Genomic DNA, 19,471 nt, shown 5'->3' on the forward strand with positions numbered 1-19,471 from the left:
AGCTAATCTGAAATTAATTCAAAATCCTAGAACTTGTGGAAGAACACTGTTGTAGCAAAAGAAATTCAAACATAGCAAAGTTAGAACTTTAGCAGGGAATACCATTATATCCAATTGTTGAATCTGAGAATACATTAAATTCACTTGTCTGTCCATCTACCTTTGACCATTTTCTGTGTCATTGTACCTTGTTTGGACAACTCTTAAAGTAGCATAGTATTCTGGTTCAATATCTCAATTTATATAAATTATGTTATCAGGTAAAGTTACGAAGTCACTAGACCAAATAAGTGTAAATTTACATGTTAGTTTCCTAAGGGCCTAGCTCCAAGGCTCTTGAGGATTTTTTTTTAAATGTGCATTGGTGTTTTGCCATGTCTGTGTACCATGTATGTACAGTGCCAACAGATGCCAGAAGAGAACATCAGATCCCCTGAAGCTGGAGTTACAGACAGTTGTGAGCTACCATGTTAATGCTAGAAATAGAACCTGGGTCTTCTGCAAGATCAGCCAGTACTGAACCAGTGAGCCATCTCTCCAGCCCCTTTTAGGATTCATAATGAGAGCAGAGTGGACAATGACAGAGCCCCCAAGGAACACAGGCCTCTGTCTATGCTGCATGTTCTCTTCTGGTATCCTGTTTTCTCATTCCACCTGTTGGAAGTTTCTTTCTTCCTCCAGGATTGATCTTGTGTATGTGCAAGGAGTACATGTATCTTGTAATGAGAGAGGTTACTGAAAAGCTCTCTGATCTCCCTCTTTCCCAGTGCCTTTCTTAAACCCTTTAGTCTGGATTTAGGGACATTTTTTTTCTTTGTGTTTTTTGTTTGTTGAGGTGTTTTGTTTTATTTTTCTAGGTTAGCATAGAAAATAATGGGTTCCGTCATGCCGTGCTCATACACACGTCCCATTACACTGTGTTCCCATCTATTCCCTCTGTCCATGTTTGCCCTACTACCCAAGCTGCTTTCTTTCCTGCCCCAGATAGTAACTTGTTGCTGTCTTACTACATGCTATCTACTATCCTCTTGATTTCCCACCTCCCTTAAAAAAAAAACTACCTTGCCACCAGTGATTCACTTCCTAATTTTATGACCTACAAATACACAGATGCATATATAATATATTTAAGTTGAACACAAATATAAAGTTTTAAATGTAAGTTCCATTGTCCCTTATTTTTTATTCTGATTTCTTTTTTTTTAAATAGCTCCATAAAATCCCATTGTGTGTTTTCTAAAAAGTTCTTAAAATTGTTTCTGCCTTCATCATTTCAGGTAAAAATTTCTAACTTCATCTCCTCATGTAACTCGGGCTAGCCCAGAGCTCATCATTTAGACCCACCTGACCTCAATAAAGCTCTGCCTGCATCTGCCTCTGAGTTGCTAGGACTGTGGGTGTAGCCGCCGTGGCTGACTTTAGTAGTAGTCTTCGTCTACCACTGCTTCTTAGTTATTTTGATGGTTCTTTGAAGTCTCTCAGCATTTCCTAGGCATGAGTTGTATAAAGGAAACAATATTTTGCTGGCAGTTAGGCAAAAATAATATATATATATATATATATATATATATATATACACTTTTCTTTCTTTAGATTTTTTTTTTTTTTTTTTTTTGGCACAGCATGATTTATTAGTGTGATTTACAGTTTAGTGTAAAAGAAAAGCACAAAGCATTGATTCGTGCTTTTGGATTTTTTTGTTATAGCAAGGAACTGATTTTGTGGTTCAGTTATTTAGAACTTTGCTTATTGGGGAAAAAACATTCTTCATTATTTTCCATAATGTAGTGATTGCTGTGTTCCCTAGCATGTTGGAAGAAAATATACCTTTAATTGTGCTGATTTCAAAACTGAAATCAGTCCTATCTCATCACCAAAAGGTGTTTACTCTTAATTTCAGTATAAGAAACATTCACTAGACTTGCTGCACTTACATGCATGTTTATATAGGATACAAGGACCACCAGACTAATGGGTTAGCAGTGTGAGTAAGGTAGAAGAAAGTCAGAACGGCTGTCCTCCTGGGAAGATCAAGTTCATTACAGTATTTGAAAAGCTTAGCCAAAAGTAAATGAGAAAAACAAAGAGCTGTTCATTGAGAAATAAACACCTGCCTTTATCTAAAATTAAACATTCTGATTACAGATCCTTATAATTGAGTTTTAAGCCAACAAGTGACCAAATAGTTTTGAATTTGATGAGGAGATATAGTTGCTTAAATTAACCTGATTAATATAAAAAAAAACTAAACTCCAAGATTTAGGTAGACTTTGAGATGGAGCCCAGAAATATCATTCCAAATGTGGTTTTTAAAGAAACTGCCAAACTAGTCAACTTAAGAGTCTAGCAAATAGCTTGGAACCTTTTATTTCATAGCAACTTGAAGTAAAAAGGAAAATAGTAGTTGACAAAATGAAGGAGGAAACTTCAAACTATCAGCTGAAATAAAATGCAGTGGGTGTAATGTATGTGGGGAGTGCTGTTGGGTACTTGTGGCTGCACCTGATGAAGATTTTGACAGCACTGCACTTGAAGATGATCTTGATGTGCTGCCGTTTCATTCTCTGCTGTATGTAGCCAATTTAAACCACTAGAATGTCTTGACATTCCAACTCAGGCATATCTGAGTCAGCATCTCGTTGCTGCTGCAGCTTAATTAAATTTGCCAGTTTGTGCCAGGAGGACAGACATGTTCTCATATTTAGAGAGACAGCTGTGAAGCAGTATTGTTAAGAGTTGAGGACACAATACTGTTAGGTTTGAATAGCTCTCAAGACATATTCTAGTGAGAAATCAATTTGCTGTAATACATTTCTACCAAGATCAGCAGTTAATATTCATTTTGTTAGCCTAAAACGAGCTTATTTTTATACAGTTACTGGAGAAACTTTGGTAGCTAAGTATATGTTTTCTTGTCTGTATTTCTAGAGTCAGCCTGAACATCACAATTTTAACTTCCAAAAATTTCTTCTCTTTAACTAAGTATCTATTTGTTGAGTTTTTCATTCATAGTTTATTGCTGAAGTGTTTTAGAATGACTTTACTTTATTTTGGGGAAGAAGGTTTTTACTCTTTTCTAAAATATTATTTTCAAACTTTGGAATTTATACTATATTTATTATACTATTATAAATTAATAGTTTCCAACATTATCAATAAGGCCCAAACTTTCTCATTTTTTAACAACGATTTATAAGAATTAATGTACATTTTACTAGAAATTAAATTGATAGCTCATTAACACAAATATGACTTTTAAAAACAGCATGATGTCCTAAATACACAATGTGAAATGAAAATGATACCTATGCTGCATTGCATTTGTGCATATATAGTCCTGCAGCAGAAGATGAGATGATTTGCAGAGATGGTCCATTTACAGCGTGTGGCATGTGTACAACCTATACTATTTTCAGACTTTGGAATTTATACTGTATTTGTTATACTATTATAAATTAATAGTTCCCACCTGTATTTAGTTCTCAGCGCTAAACCCCATAATGAGCAGAACTGTATTTAAGAGAAGCAGAATGAAGCATACTAAGAAATAATCATAGGAAAAATGTAGTGTCAGAGTAATTGTTTTTATGCAAGAGGAAAAAGACCTTTACAAGTTGTGTGAGAGTGTCATATGTGCTAAGCATCTAGTATTCCTTACCAAAGTGCTCAGCCTTTCCCTCTTGTGATGAGTTAAGACGTAATGTCATAAGGAAAGTAACAGTGTTACGATTGCAGATGGTCATTCCCTTCCCTTTCTGCCTCTTACCCCATTGTCTTCATACCATTCTCCTCATTTGGCAAATTTAGTTTGAAAACCTAATATCAGGTTGCATTTTTATATGTGTATGAATGGATATAGAGTTTCCTTCTTTCATATGGATGTAGTTGTCTTTCAATGATGGGGTAGAAATCTGAGTTGTAGAGACCAAGGACGTAGAATTTTTTGGTAGATCTCTTGTAACACACTTCCTTACAGATATGCCATGATTTCTCTTTGACATCCATGAAAAGCATAGAGACGTTTTTGTGAATTTGGCCATATAGGTGGTAGAGGATTGTCCAGTCTTTCTAAGATCACCACTGCTTCCATAAATGTGACGGGGTTACTGGAATTTTATTTTTAAGTCCTGAAGTAATTGATGGAAACCCGAAAATTTAAGAATTTCAGAGAATTAATTAACTTCAAGTTTGTGACCCCATTTTATTTTCTTCTTAATGTTCTTTGTTCACCATATAACTTGGCACACTTTAGTGAAGAAAGGAAGCATTAGAAACCAAGTAGCACTGTAGTAAGTAAATGTTAGTATAATTCACAGTATGTTTTCCCCGTTTAATAAAAGGGTAAAGTTTCAAATAGAATAGTTAGTTGAAGTGTGCTTCTCCTTCCATATCAGGTGGCTGAAGGTAAACCTGCAATGAGGCCTTTTCATGTAGAATACTTAATCTACACTAAATGACTGAACATCAAAATGCAGGTGGCAGAGTTAGATAATAATCCAGAAGTTGCTGTTAATCATGCTATATTATTCTCTCTTTTGATTGAGAACCATAAGTCCCATGATAGTAATCTTCATGTGAAAAGCACATATTTGTAAATTGTATTTTTTTTCCAGACGTATAGGAGAAAATTTGAGTGTCTCAGCAAGTTCTGTAGAAAATGAGCCTGCAGTTAGTTCAGCAACTCAAGCAAAGGAAAAAGTTGGGATGATTCTCCTTCCAAAACCAAGAGTTCCTTATCCTCGTTTCTCTCGGTTCTCACAGAGAGAGCAGAGGATTTATGTGGATTTGTTGGTTAAATATGCAAAGATCCCCTCAAATTCCAAGACTGTTGGAACAAATACAAATGAATACCTGCAGTATCTGGTATGTATGTATTCTGTCCATCAGCTTCAATAAAAATATCAAGAATTAGGAAATAACTCTACATTTCCTTTCATTTCTCTTTGCCATTGTTACTGTATTTATTTCTCTTATTATTAGGTAGTCATATTTACAGAGATGGGAAAGTAAGAAATGTAATTACAGTGTTGGCATTTTAACCCATCTGTTGGTTTTATTGTGTGTAATCCTGGCTCCCGCTCTGCTGCATGGAAGCCTTATTCTAGTTCATCTTACTTCCTAGAATAAACACCTTCACAAGCTTGTGGGATCATTCTGAGTAAATTGTGTCCTTACCTCTAATTATAGAAATGATACTATGTTCAATATCTTTGTAACAAAATCTTTGTTTATTCCTGTGATTTTTTTTAAAGGTAGATTCTTTAAATAAAGTATTCGTAAAATAAAGTTTTAAGATCAAAGGCTGTACATGTTTTTAAAGCATTAGTCTGTAGCTATGGATCGATAAATTATTCTTCAAAAGGTTTGAATTGTTTGTTTATACTGTAAGACAAGAGGTTGTGCAGGCATCTTCACCAACACCAGATATTGCTTTCTCTTTTTTGGCCTCTGTTGCATGAGGAAATGGGTGATTTCTTGTTTTACCTAAATAAATACACTGAGTACCAATAAACAATGACTTACATACAGATCCCAAGCTGTCTGCAGTCATTGGTAGCCAACGGTTACTAAACAGTCACTGCTGCACCACCTGTGGATTGCTGTGGTTGTAGAGTGTGCTGCCACACCCAGCGACAGGCACTGCAATTCTGTAACTTTCCAAGACAGTTTGCTCGTTTTTCTCTTAGATATTTGTCTTTTCAAAAAACAAAAATAAAATTTCCTATGCATATTTTGTAATTTTGGTCATTTGCTTTTCTATTTCTGAAGGGTTCTTAATGGGTGTGCGCGCATGCATGTGTGTGTGTGTACATACATACATACAGGCTTAGGGTTGAACCCATGCCTCACACATGCTAAGTCCACAATCTAACAGTAAATTATTCCCTAGAGGTTTTTTTTTAAACAAGTTTATTATTATTATATAGTAATATTTAAATTGTTTTCTTTGTGGTTTTCACTCTAGATTTTTTTGTTTAAGTCTTTAAAATTCAAAGTATTAGGGCAACTATTGATGAGTGATTACTTTTAGTGAATGTTTAAATGTGTACTTTTTTTTTAAAAGGATATGAAAAAACATGTGAATGAAGAAGTTAATGAATTCCTAAAGTTTTTACAGAATTCTGCAAAGAAATGTGCACAGGATTATAATATGCTCTCTGATGAGGCCCATCTCTTCACAGAGGTAACAGTATAACATTTACGTAAACTGTTGAGCAGTTGGTGATAGCTGCATCTCTAAAGTATGTGAGGACCCTGCATCTTAGGAACAGTCTCCTTTAACAATGTAGTTACAGAGAGGTCAACTACTCTGTGTGCAGTAGAACTTCGGACAGCTCGGCTGTGGAGGTAGATAGCCTGCAGTTCATACCTGGGCTTGCTACTGAGGAAGCAATTTGTTGGGACAGAGCTGGGTGTCACAGGGCTTTAATGTGCTGCTTGAAATTACTCACAGTTTAGAACTTAGGAATTTCTTGTTTCTGGAATTTTCCATCATTCCTTATTTGATAGCAGACAACAGAAACTATGAAAGTGGTGCCATTTAAATGTTTCCTCCTGGATCTAGCTAGTGTTCTAAATTTCTTTCTTTCTTTCTTTCTTTCTCTCTCTTTCTTTCTTTCTCTCTCTCTCTCTCTCTTTCTCTCTCTTTCTTTCTTTCTTTCTTTCTTTCTTTTTTAGCAAGTGGTGCTGAGATAAGTGAACACAGTTGCAAGTGTTAAACACAGTGGGGCATGTGTATCAGGAAAAGGAACAGGGAATATGAAACTGTAAGACTTGGCTCAGCCACTAAATGCACATGTACCAAGCCTGTCTACCTGATTTCCATCCCAGAAACCCCCTACCCACGTGGTAGAAGGAGAGAGCTGTCTCCTCCAAGTCTCTCCTGCCCCCTGCCTGCCACCCTCTCTGTCTTTGTCTCTGTCTCTGTCTCTGTCTCTGTCTCTCTCTCACACACACACACACACACACACACACACACCAATCAATAAATATTTAAAATGTATTAAGCTAGTTAATGATTTGTAACTTGGAACATTTGTAAGTGTGTAGAAGGAGGAGGCATAGATGTAAGTTAGAGCTTCTGTGATCCACATTACATCCTAACTGGTTGTGATGCACATGCCTATCTCGTGGGAGGCTAACACAGGCAGATCTTTGATCTCTGTGAGTTCCAGGCTAACCTGGTCTACATAGTGCATTCCAGTGCAGCCAGAACATTCCAGTGAAAGCCTGACTGAAGAATAAAAATAAAATAGAATATTTCCTAAAAGTTCTAGATCCCACCCACTGACAAAAGATGACAAGTACCTTAGAAGATGGTATATGTCTGTGCTTTTAAAATGATCAAAACTTCCCTCAGTGATGGCTGTGCTCCTCTGTGTTACTTTCATGTTATCATGGGTATATGCTTTTTTTGTGGGTAATGCTATGAATATTTCCTTCCCAACTACATTTCCTGGTTAGTCATTAGTATTTTGGAAACTGGAAAAGACACTTAAGTACTTAGTCATTGTTGTTTTCAAAGACAGGTTTTCATGTAGCCCAAGCTGACATTAAACTCCTGGCCCTCCTTCCTCTACCTTCCAAGTACTGAGAGTTCAGGAATGTGTACGTATGGCCAGGCCCAGCTTTCTGTATTGCTCTACTGTAATACATTGTACAGAAGTTTTCATATGGCTTCATTTCTTTTGTCAGTTTCCTAAGAAGTATAAAAAATATCTGAAGTCTTTTCTATATAATTTTAAAATTTAATAAGATCACTAATTTTAGTATTATTAAATGTCACTATTTTAAGAAATTAGGTTAAAATTTGTAATGAAAGCAAAGATTAGATCAAATAAGAAATAAACAGAATGTGCGGATTATTGGAAGAAGAGGGGAGGAATGAAATGGATCTAACTATGCATTTAATAAATAGTCCTATGTAACCAAAGAACATTTGTTAGGGAAGTGTAATACAAATGAATAGTTTTTATTTTCTGTTTCCCAGCAAATCCTAAGAGCTTGCATTGAACAAGTGAAAAAGTACCCAGAATTTTATACTCTTCATGAAGTTACCAGCTTAATGGGATTCTTCCCCTTCAAAATAGAGATGGGACTGAAGTTAGAAAAGACTCTTCTTGTTTTGGTAAGGTTTGTTCTGTGACTGTGAAGGGGACTGCAGACTTCAGCTAGAACCTCCTGTCTCATCTGGACACTGTTTATACTTGAGGTACACAGTGCAGGTGCAGGACCTTACATGTTTAAAATATAGCTACTAATTTTGCTTTTTGACTTTTTTTCCTCCTACTTTCCTTAATACTTTTCAAATAAAGCAGGGAACTCCATTTAAAGAAAATTTATTCACAAATGTTTGAAAAATAAGTATATGGAAAAGGTATCTTAGTGCTTCTATTCTTGTGTTTTGGGAATTACGATTCATTTTAAAAAGTGAAACTTATAAGTGGCAGGGGGATTTCAGGAGACCTCCACTGGACCTTTTTACATGCAATAGCAATAACAAAAACATTGCTCATGGTTAAATAAAACCGTGAATGAATGTCTTGGCTGAAAGAGGTTTTAACATTGGCATTTAAAATTTCAGTTATGTTTCCTGTGTTGCAAGAAAATACATGAAGGCTTTCACAGTAATATCCATTTTCACTTACTTAGGGCAGTGCAAAGTTTGTAAAAACAACATTTCCCTCGATGCCTGTGAAATTGCAGCTCTCAAAAGAGGACAAGTCTTCCATTGAGACCCCACAGCAAAAAGCTGAAGCTATGCACTATGTAAGTTTCAAGTGGCTTCCCTAAATACTTAAAATAGTTTTAATAATTGTACTATACAAAAAGCATGAAGCCTGGTTGTTTTAACATTCTTTCTGTAATATTCTCTCTCCTCACTACTTTATGGTAGAAATGTTGAGACGGACCTAGATAATAAGGTGCACATTGTTCTGTTTATTTATGAAGCATAAATCACAATATAGAACACAATTGTTTTTCAGGATATTAGTAAAGACCCGAATGCAGAGAAGCTTGTTTCAAGATACCATCCGCAGATAGCTCTGACTAGCCAAGCATTATTCACCTTGCTCAATAACCATGGACCAAGCTACAAGGAGCAGTGGGAAATTCCAGTGTGTGTTCAGATGATAGCTATGGAAGGTTTGTGATTTGGTGTGCCAGATAATGTACTCAGAAGGGCTGAAACTACCTCATTTCAGCTGTGTGGACATAAATAGCTATGTGCCACACACAAATCTCCATCTTTGTTTAAGGAGAATGAGAATCTGACATTTAAACTCAGTAGAGCTTATCCAGTTATAAAGTTACAATAGAACTGAATGCTGAAACCTGTGGTACCTGCAGTCATGTGTAGGAGTGAGACAAACAGAAGGAATTCTTACTCAGGCTAGCCAGAAATATATGGAAGATGTGGGACTTCTTTTTTGTCACTGAGATGAAGGAGTGCATCACCTTAGACAGCTTGCAGTGGGCAAATTTCCAGGACTTCTTTGCCTGTGATTGGGAACCAGAATTAAAATGTGTTGACAGAGGATATCCTCTGTCATTAGTTCCCCCATCAGTCTGGTTCTTATTTGGTCATTTTATCTTCCAAATTATCTTCCAGTTTACCTTTCAGTTCTAAAGCCCAGAAACCTTTAAACATTGTTCGAACATATTTCTCTTGCTGGCTGGGCCCTCTAGTCCTTTAGTACTAAAGAGTTTAAGACATGTAGTCCAAGAGAGACAGATGCAGGAGGCATGACACCATTTTTCCTATCCTGTCTCTATTTAGTGATCTTTCTGCCATGTATCCTTTTCCTCTTTTAAAACTACCAGATAGTAATCACCACTTGTTTCTGTTTCTATTTTAAGGTTCCAAACCAGTTAAAGTAATTTATATCAATTCGCCACTTCCCCGAAAACAAATGACAATGAGAGAAAGAAATCAAATCTTTCATGAAGTTCCATTAAAACATATAATATCAAAAACCACATCTGTTCCAGTCTCTGCTGTCTTTATGGACAAACCCGAAGAGTGTACCTCAGAGGTGGACGTATGTAATACTTTTTCTCCCCTGTTTAAGATATATTGTTTATCCTTGGTTATCATTTTGAAGCATAAACGTATATTGCAAGTTTCTAAACTTTGTAGTTAAAATAGTCTTTAATATACAGGTAATGAAACATTACATGGTAGGTGATTAATACTGCAGTTTTTATGTATCACTTATAAGTTTTTAAAATATTTTTAGTTTTAGTTATATGTAGATGTGTATTTGCATGTGAATATGTATATATGAGAGCAGGTGTGTTCAGAGGGCAAAGGCCTCAAATTCCCTGGAATTGCAGGCAGTCGTGAGCAACCTGATATGAGTGCTTGGAACTGAACCTGAGCCCTCTGGAAAGGCAGCAATTGCTCTTAACCCCTGAGCCATCTCTCTGACCCCCTTATCTAAAATAAAATCTAAAAGCCAGCACAATGATTTGAGTATGCATTGTAAAACAAGATATATAAGTAGCTGACAAATATATGAAGGAATGTTCACCATCACCAATTGTCATGGAAATGCAAGTGAAAACCATGAGGTGCTGAGGAGAAGACTTAGTCAGTAGTGCTTGCTGCGGAAGCATAAGGATCGGGTTCTGATCCTACCACCCATATAAAAAGCAGGTATGACTGAGCATACCTGTAGGCACAGCCCTGGGTGGGTAAGGACAGAATAGGTAGATCTCTGGAGTTTATTGGTCAGCCAGCCTAGCTAAACTGAGAGCTCTAGGTTCAGTGAGAGTATTCACCTCTCATACAATAAACTGGAGAGTGACTGAGGAAGAAAACACATGGCCTCAGCCTTTGACCTCCACCTACCACACTCATCCATGCAAACACCGAAGTGAGGTATCATCTTTGAGTAAGAGTGGAAATAACAAAAGAGGTAAGTGACAGGAGCTAGTTAGGCATGTGGCTCACATAGTAACCCTAATGCTTGGAAAGCTGAGGCAGCAATTGTGAGACCTGTGCCAGAATTTACAAGTAACAAAAAGACAAATACTGAGGAGGATATGGAGCACTTGTGCAGAATGCAGATTAGTTCAGCCACTACAGAAAACAGTGAGAAAGTTCCTTAAAAATAAGACTGCCATATGTTCCAGCAGCTATCTAGTGAACATGTATATATTTCAAAGAAAACAGCAAACCAAGGAGCTTAGACCCTTGTGCCTAATGTTGATTGCAGTTTTATGCACAGTGGCCCAAATACGGAGTCAGCCTCAGCGTCCAGAGTGGGCAACTGGATCAAGAAAATGGGATTCATAGGTTATACTGGGATACTAGCAATCCTTTAAAAATAAGAAAATTCTGTCATAAATGATGGACTGGGTATTAGGACTATCTTGTACCTCACTGGTACAAATTGGCATAATTATGCTCTAATTGTATTTTGAGAGAAAAGTTTTATTTTAACAGGAAGGGCGATATGTAGGAGGAGCTAAGGTGGGAGGAGTACCAAGAGGAAGAGAAGGAGTAAGGAGTGGAGGAGAAGAAGGAGAGGAGAAGCTAGGTGATGAGAGAGAGAGAAAGAGAGAGAAAGAGGGGGGATCTCTAGGCAGATGTTCATGTGTCTCCACCAGTCAAAGATAGTTGATATATCTAGGTTGGGTATTGGGTTACACTTCTGATTGAGCATTACCAAACTTATAAAGCCTTTGATTAACATTTTTAAAAAGTGTATAAAAGCAAAAAGGAAAAGGGGGCATGGGATAGGGGGTTTTTTGGGGGCGGGGGGGAATGGGGAAAGGGGATGGCATCTGAAATGTAAATAAAATATCCAATAAAAAAAAAAATTAAAAAAAAGAAAATTCTGTCATTAGCAACAGTATGGATATACCTAAAGATCAGAATGTTAAATAAAATAAGCCAGTTACAGAGAAACCAGTGCCATGTGATTTCCCTTTCTAATGTGACATCCAAAAGATATGGTCATAGAAGTGGACAGCAGAGCAGTGGTCCCACAAGCCAAGAAGGGCACTTGGGAAGAAAGCTGGAGAGAGATTAGTTAACGAGCAGAGTCACAGTGAGACAGAGGTAAAGGTTAGTATGGTTCTGTACTACAAGAAGGGGATGATAGTTAACAGTACTTTGTAGTTCAAAAGCGAGCAGAGAATGAGTGGTCTCATCAGAGGCCATCTGCAGGATGGCTGTCACATTAACTTATTAGCGATTTGAGTTCAAGCTACATGCAAAACATTAGAGTGACAGTTGGCGTGGTATAAATATTAGTATTATTGATGTGTACATAAAGGTAATTTTCTATGATTATTAAAGTGAAATATTTTGTTTATAAAAAATAATCCATCCTGCAAATATTTACTATGTAGATTCTGTTCTGTGTGCTGAGGATGGGTAAACAGAAATGCAGCCTGGTGTCTCTCTGTGCTCACACTGTAGTAGACAGTGTGCTCACACTGTAGTAGATGGCACAGACTGAATATGCAACAGCAGAAGTAGCAAGTATTGATAAACATTATGGAGAAAAACAGGATACATTAAGAAATAAGGAGATAGACAGAGATGGGTCTATTTTATAGTAAGGACGAAGAAGGCCCAGGGCTAGTATATGGTCAGAGATTTTTAGTCAAGTACAAAATCAAACAATTTAAAATAAGATTAAAAAAATATTTTCCTACTCTTAAGAACTTAGACTCTTTTAAGGCTGTTAAGCTGTTGGTGTTTTTATTTTTGCATGTTTATAATTTTTCAGTTTGTCATCTGAGCATTGATATTTTCATGATGTATATTGATATTTTCATGATGTATCATAAAGCACTTCCCAATTGTTTTATGTTTTATTCTTTTACATTTTAATTTTGGAATATATACTGGTGGCAGGTGCATATCAGGAGATGAGAAGTGCCACAAAGGAACAAAGTAGATTAGGAAGGATGAGAGTCACAGAATGACTCTGCTAATGGACCTTCCCATTGCAGATGACACCTAAAAATAATTGCTGAACCAAGTGTAAGACTATATACTTGTTACCAGCATGGGGGCAGCTCATAAGATAATAAGGATTTACAAAGCTGAGATAGAGGGGAGTTCAGGAGTCTAGGAGGCAAGCCACAGCTTACGGTCATTTATGCTTTTGATGGTCTTTGCTAGTTCTGAAGAAGCAATGAAAAAAGCCTGTGCTTTGGCAATGTCATAGGATGGGAGAAGCAAGGCAGAGTTGAGTTTCCCAGCAAGGCTTCACCACATCGAGCTCTGAGAGAGAGTGGTGCAGGAGGACACCATTTCCTCAGAAGTTTTCAGCCTAACGGTTGCTGCCTTGTGTTTGTAGTATTTTGGTTCTTAGGTAGCTAGTGTTTCCCAAGGCTCCAGCAACAGTGTGTAGAAATGATTCTGAGGCGTGAGTGGTGTCTACTGAGCAAGCCCCAGATCGTGACACTGATTACCCCAAATGTTTATTCTAACTTTTGTTTCTTAAGTGTTCTAAAATTCTCATCTCAACTCCTTTTACCCAATAGTTTTGGGTGTGTTTTTATTTTCTGGGCTTTTGGATTTATTGTTTAAGATTTTTCTTAATAATTTTTAATTTTATCTCTTTTTTAACTGGAGGAGAATCTTAGCAAATTCTGCTCTGTGTCATGTTGAGCTTTTACTAACTTATAGTTCACTTTTAGAAAGGCCCTTGGTTTCTCAGAGGAAAAGAGGATACATATATATCTTTGTTTCTATCAGTATTTATCCTTTATGAATCTGCATCTGCTTACTAAGAGACAGTACCATCGAGCAGAAATAATGACGTTTTTGTCACATTTGCATCTTTTTCTCCTTTTTCTCTTGCCCTGAACTCTGCTAACATTGCCTCTGTTCCTTCTCTCTTTATTTCTTGGTTCAGTTCTGTTTTTACTTTAGTATGTGAGATTATCCCCCTGTTGATGGCATGCAGTCTTCCTTAGTGCTGGATTTGCTCATTTAGTTAGAGCTGTCGTGATTTGAGAGGCTGCTTACTATGTGCCAGATACAATGTCAACAAAATCCTTGCATATAATTTCTCATTTGATCTTTAGAACAAATACAAAAAGTAACCTTATTTTTCCTGTCTTAGAAATATGGGATCTGAAGTTCAACGAGATCAGGTAATTTCTATAGACCAATTTTGCAGCTTAATTGCTGCCAGACTTACTCTCCCAAATCCTACCCTGGAAGCCTAGTATATACTTAGCTCATGGTCAAGTTTTCATGGCATTTGTTAAAGTAAAGTACTCTGCCAGGGCTAGAAATTACAGCTCAGTAGTAGGGTATTTGCCTACTATGCAAGTATCCCTGGGTTCAATCTTCAGTGCCATAAACTGTAAAATAAACGGCTGGATATAGTATGACATACCTGTAATCTTAGCACTTTGGTGTGTGGAGGTAGGAACTTTGGGGCATTCAGGGTCAGCCTCTGCTGCATAAGGAATTCAAGCCTTAGGCTATGTGTGAACCTGTTTGGAAAAAAAAACCTAAAATTAATAATTTTTAAAATGAAAGGCTCTTCTAGATTGAGGAGAAATCTTTGATACTTCACTAGATGGTAGCTTATTCTTGAATAGTTTAAAGCTATTTATAGTTTTGATATCACCATAGTATATAAAAACTACAACTTCAATGACTTTGTTCCCACAATACCAAGAGCCACTTCCTATCCATCTTTACCTTACAGTATGTTGTTACTCAGTATTTAACCTAAGTGAATGTACAAAGAGTTTCACTGATTGATATTAGAGAGACCTTGCCTAACAGCAATGAAGAAACTGTCCTCCTGGTCAGCTAAGTTCAAGGTTCTCTCCCAGAGTATATGAAGTGAGCAAGAGCCTCTCTTGTTGTTGTGCCTTCTTGATGGTCTTGTCTGTTTTCTCATTTGTGACTATTCCTCTTTAGGTCTGGCATTTCACAATTTATTTTCCTGTGCTATTATATCTTGACAATCTGTCTGTGTGAACATTTTCAAGGAAAACACAAAATTAAGTACTTGAATGTAAGCTGTGTACATTTTGGAGCCATTAGACATTTCTTTCTGCTGGGTTGTGTGTATGTAGGTAGGAGAGACATGTGGTATATGTATGCACATGTGGAAGTCAGAGGTCAACATCGATCTTTCTTTATTACTCTCCACCTTAGTTTTAAATACACTCTCTCACTGACCCTGAGGGTAACCTTTTCAGCTGAATTGTCTGGCTAGCAAGTCCCTGGGTTCTTCCTTCACCATACTCCCTCCTCTCCTCAAGTACTGGGATTGCTGGCACACATCACCATGTCTGGCTTTTGCTTGGGTGCTGAAGATCTAGACTCAGTTCCTATGTTTGCATAGAAATCCTTTTACTCACCGAGATGTCTTTCTACTTTAAAAAACACGAACTCTGATGTTAGAGATAAGGTCATTAAGTAACTATGACCTGACTTTTCCCTAATAATTTATCAATATATTTTCTTCCAAGATATCCACTGAAGCTAGTGAGTGCCGAAAAATTGAGACTCTGGAAAATTTGGATCTGGACTTTGATGGTGATGTCACAGAACTTGAAACCTTTGGAGTAACAACTACTAATCCATCCAGCTCACCAAGTTCAGAAAGTGACTCCTCTGCACCCACCATGACAGAGGTCCACACAGCCCCCAAAGTAGCAGCTGTGGCTATGGCACCAGCTACACCTGTGGCACCAGCTGTGTCTGTGGCACCAGCTATGTCTGTGGCACCAGCTACACCAAACATTATTGATGATTCTAGAAGTTTATGTCAGATTCTGATGAAACAATTACAGAAGGAGAAACAGCTATTCTCTGGTGTGGAAAGTGGTCCTGAAGGATGCAAAAATAAAGATGATCAAGGACTTGAACCATGTGGTGAAGAGGTTCCCAGTGCCAGTGCAAAATCTTTAACACAAGATAACGAAGTTCACAGAACTGAGGGAATTTCTAAGGCGAGTGATACAGGTGTGCTGTGTACCAGTAATGAAAGACAGAGTGTTCGGGGGAACACAGACAATCCCAATAAAACAGCTTCTGCATCAGAGACAGCTGAGACTGAGAAAGGGACACCTTGTGGCAGTGATACAGATGAGGACTGCTTAATCATTGACACAGAGAGTAAAAGCAATAGTGATGGAAAGACAGCTGATTTAGGTTCTAGTCCAAATTCTTCAGCACAGGCTTCTGCGGGAAACCAGACCACTACTACTGCTTCTGAGGAATCTTGTGTTTTAAAGAAACCTATCAAAAGAGTCTATAGAAAATTTGATCCAGTTGGAGAAATTCTAAAAATGCAGGATGAGCTTTTAAAGCCAGTTTCCAGGAAAGTACCTGAGTTGCCCTTGACTAATTCAGAAGAATCTAAACAGCCATCTGCCTCTGAGCAACCCTCTGCTGCTTTGGATGCCTCTACCTGGCCAAAATCCAGTTGGCCCTCTGCATTTCAGAAGCCTAAAGGACGTAAGTGAATATGAAGAGCTTACCAGTTTGTCTGTTCCTTTTCCTTAGCTTTTCTCCCTTCTTTCCATACTGTTATAACCCATTTTGTAATTTTTACCTCGTCACTAACATCTTATTTCAGTCTGTTGATCACTATTCCAGCTTCTACTATGACCTCTTTGTATATCCAATTTATGTGTGTGCTATAAGCTGTTTGCCTGGCATGTACCTGGGCTACTAAGGTTATGGAGGGGATTGCAGTTACTGGCTTACCCGTACATTCTGTCCACTCTGTAGTGGACTACAGAATGAGTGTGACAGTGTTTCTCATCCTCCTGAGGCTTAGGAATAGCAGGACCTTTTAAGTTCTTCCCTCTCGATGCTTATCACCCTGATGCATGTTTTGCCCAGTGCTCATGGAGGTATTTGTGAAAAGTAAGAAAACTTTAAAGCTCTGGTTGACAGCTCTCTGATGCGGTGTCAGTAAGTAAATATGGCCTAAGGTAGAGAATTGACAGTCACAAGAGTTAATTGAGTTGCTATATCCCAGATTACAATGCATAAAGGAGTCGAATACTTTTAAATGGTAATGAGGAATGTTTTTAAAGGATTGCCATATGAACTTCAAGACTATGTGGAAGATACATCAGAATATATAGCTCCTCAAGAAGGAAACTTTGTTTACAAGTTGTTCAGCCTACAAGACCTGTTGTTACTTGTGCGGTGCAGCGTCCAGAGGGTAGAGACGAGACCACGCTCCAAAAAACGAAAGAAGATCAGAAGAGTAAGTTATCTGAGAGTTGTGATGTGGCAGTGTGAGTGATATTACCAAATGCTGAACATGGCGTTCTAACAAAATTTGATTTTAAATTACTGATCACTCCTATAGTATTTCTGGGTAAACTTCTTTTAACAAAATGTTGAAATTAGTCTTAATAAGATACACACTCCATCATCATAAATGCTGGTAATTGCCTTGACTAGTCCATATAAACTAGGGAAAACATCATTAGATTGGTTTGACCAGACTGGCACTCCTATCTGTGTATGATTTTGCATTTCCTTGTCATTTACGATCCCTTTCTTACCCTGAGACATTTCTCAACGTCTTTTAGAAACTGAAGCTTTAAGAGTCCTGGAGTTTAGGGCTGCTGGGGTACCAGGTTGTGCTGTCTTTCCCTTTGGCTCCTCTTGGAGTTTGCTATAAAGCCTCCTCGGAAAAGGAAGCAAATGATTGTTACAGCTTTCCCAGTGTCCCTTCTGTGACTGAGCTTCCCTTAGATCACTTGACACTCAGCACGTGACTTCTAGAGTCTGGTAAATAAAGAGAAGCATATTTTAATTGGTTGCTAAGAGGTACTGAAGTGTCTACTAAGAAGCACTAAAGTGTCTTTTATTGTTTCTTAAAGCATTCTTTTTTTGAAATTTCCATTTATTAAGAGGGTGTGTGTTTGTACACACACATACATGTGTGCACATACATGTATGTATGGAGGTGTGGAGGTCAGAGAAAACTTGGAAATTGCTGCTGCTTCTGCCATGTGGGTTCCTAGGATAGAGCTCTGGTCATGAGGCTTAGTGGGAAGCAACTGACCCAGTGAGCCATTTCACCAGGCCATGAGAACTTCTTAAATTGTGTTCTTTTTAAAACTTTTTCATTATTTTATTTTATGTGCTTTGGTGTTTTCTCTACATGTCCCTGTGTACCACATCTGTGTACCTGTTGTCTGAAGATGCCAGAAGAGGGAGTTAGGTCCCTTGGAACTAGAGTTACAGACATTTATATGCTACCATATGAGTTCTGGGAAGCAAACCTAGATCCTAGGGCAGCTCTTAGCTGCTGAACAATCTATCCCCCATTGTGTGTGCGTGTGTGTGTGTGTGTGTGCGCGCGTGCTAAGTTTTATTTCTGTACTTATTTGTACTCTCATTTGTAGGCAACCTCATTTATTTCATATTCTACTCTGTGAATCCATACCACTTTGTCTTGTTGTTTATATGTTCAAAATACTGTTAATGTTAGGTAAAAATAACGCAGGGAAACTTTGGACACCAGTTTAATTCTTGACCAGTATAACTTGGTAGAATCATTGCCATTCACTCAAAAAGTGAAATTTATAAATACCAAGCTATAACCATCTAGGAGAAAATTATTTATCAAGATGTCAAAGCAATTGAGCCCCAGAGAATATCTAAATAGAAGTCATCTTCTGACTGTCAGACTCGGAGTAGAACTTGAAAGCTTTCCTGGGAATGCTTGCCTCTTGTGTCTGTTGTTTTTTATATGTGGTGGGTTAGCACACACGGTATAATTTCCATACTGTAATGTACACCCCTTAGACTTATGCCTCACTTTTCTTTTTTTCTGAAATGTTAGCAACACAGAAACTCATAAAGAGATGAGAAAATGCGAAGGGTTGGGCAGCTAGGAATCTTTGTAAGGAATCCACACTAGTTTGAAAAACTTTAAAATATTGCCATTTAAGAATGTATCTTTGCAATATTTCCTCCATGAAAACCAGCTTGTTTAGACAAGGTTTTCAGGTTTGCAAAACAAGAATATCATTTCTGATTTTTTCCCTTAATTCTGCAGTTTTGTGTTGTTATCTTTCTCAACAAAACTCTGATTACTAATAATTGCAGCACTTGGAAGGCTGAGGCAGGTTTGTCAGCAGTGGAGGCCAGCTACTCTACATAGTAAGTGCCAGGCCAGCCTCTAGCCTGGGCTACAGAGTAATAAGTCCCTGTCTCACGAAGCTCACAACAACAACAACAAAGCCAGCAACACCTGTGTTTCTAGAAGTTCCTGTTTGAAGTTAAAGAGCAGCCAGTTTGAGAGAACAGAAGTGAAGAGGCTGATGTGGGCCAAGGCAAGACTGAGGCTTGCATATTCTGTGTAGAACTGTGAATTCCACCTAACCACTAGCTCTTGACTGCCAGTTAACCACACATCCTGGGTGCTGCGTTTTAAAATGGTTAACAATTTCAGATCCAGTTATTGAAATTTTAGGTTGCCATCCTAGGTACTGAAGAAAA

At 37.7% G+C, this 19,471-nt stretch overlaps 1 protein-coding gene across 3 annotated transcripts in view; it reads left to right on the forward strand.

The window, feature by feature from the left end:
- Positions 1–19,471, forward strand: part of Ice2 (interactor of little elongation complex ELL subunit 2) — a 38,870-nt gene that overhangs the window by 5,977 nt on the left and 13,422 nt on the right. For 2 of the 3 annotated variants that reach the window (XR_013107777.1, XM_076926176.1), the window contains exons 4-11: positions 4,614–4,863; positions 6,065–6,184; positions 7,991–8,128; positions 8,653–8,769; positions 8,988–9,147; positions 9,862–10,043; positions 15,466–16,456; positions 17,044–17,219. Coding sequence is in view for 2 of the 3 variants with exons in the window: in XM_076926176.1 (XP_076782291.1) it covers positions 4,614–4,863; positions 6,065–6,184; positions 7,991–8,128; positions 8,653–8,769; positions 8,988–9,147; positions 9,862–10,043; positions 15,466–16,456; positions 17,044–17,219 (2,134 nt within the window). In the remaining variant the exon portion in view is untranslated. The remainder of the gene's footprint in view (positions 1–4,613; positions 4,864–6,064; positions 6,185–7,990; positions 8,129–8,652; positions 8,770–8,987; positions 9,148–9,861; positions 10,044–15,465; positions 16,457–17,043; positions 17,220–19,471) is intronic. The other variant, XM_076926177.1, reaches the window with a different exon arrangement.

This window comes from Arvicanthis niloticus, chromosome 27 (genome assembly GCF_011762505.2).
Source record: "Arvicanthis niloticus isolate mArvNil1 chromosome 27, mArvNil1.pat.X, whole genome shotgun sequence".
Taxonomy (NCBI): domain Eukaryota; kingdom Metazoa; phylum Chordata; class Mammalia; order Rodentia; family Muridae; genus Arvicanthis; species Arvicanthis niloticus.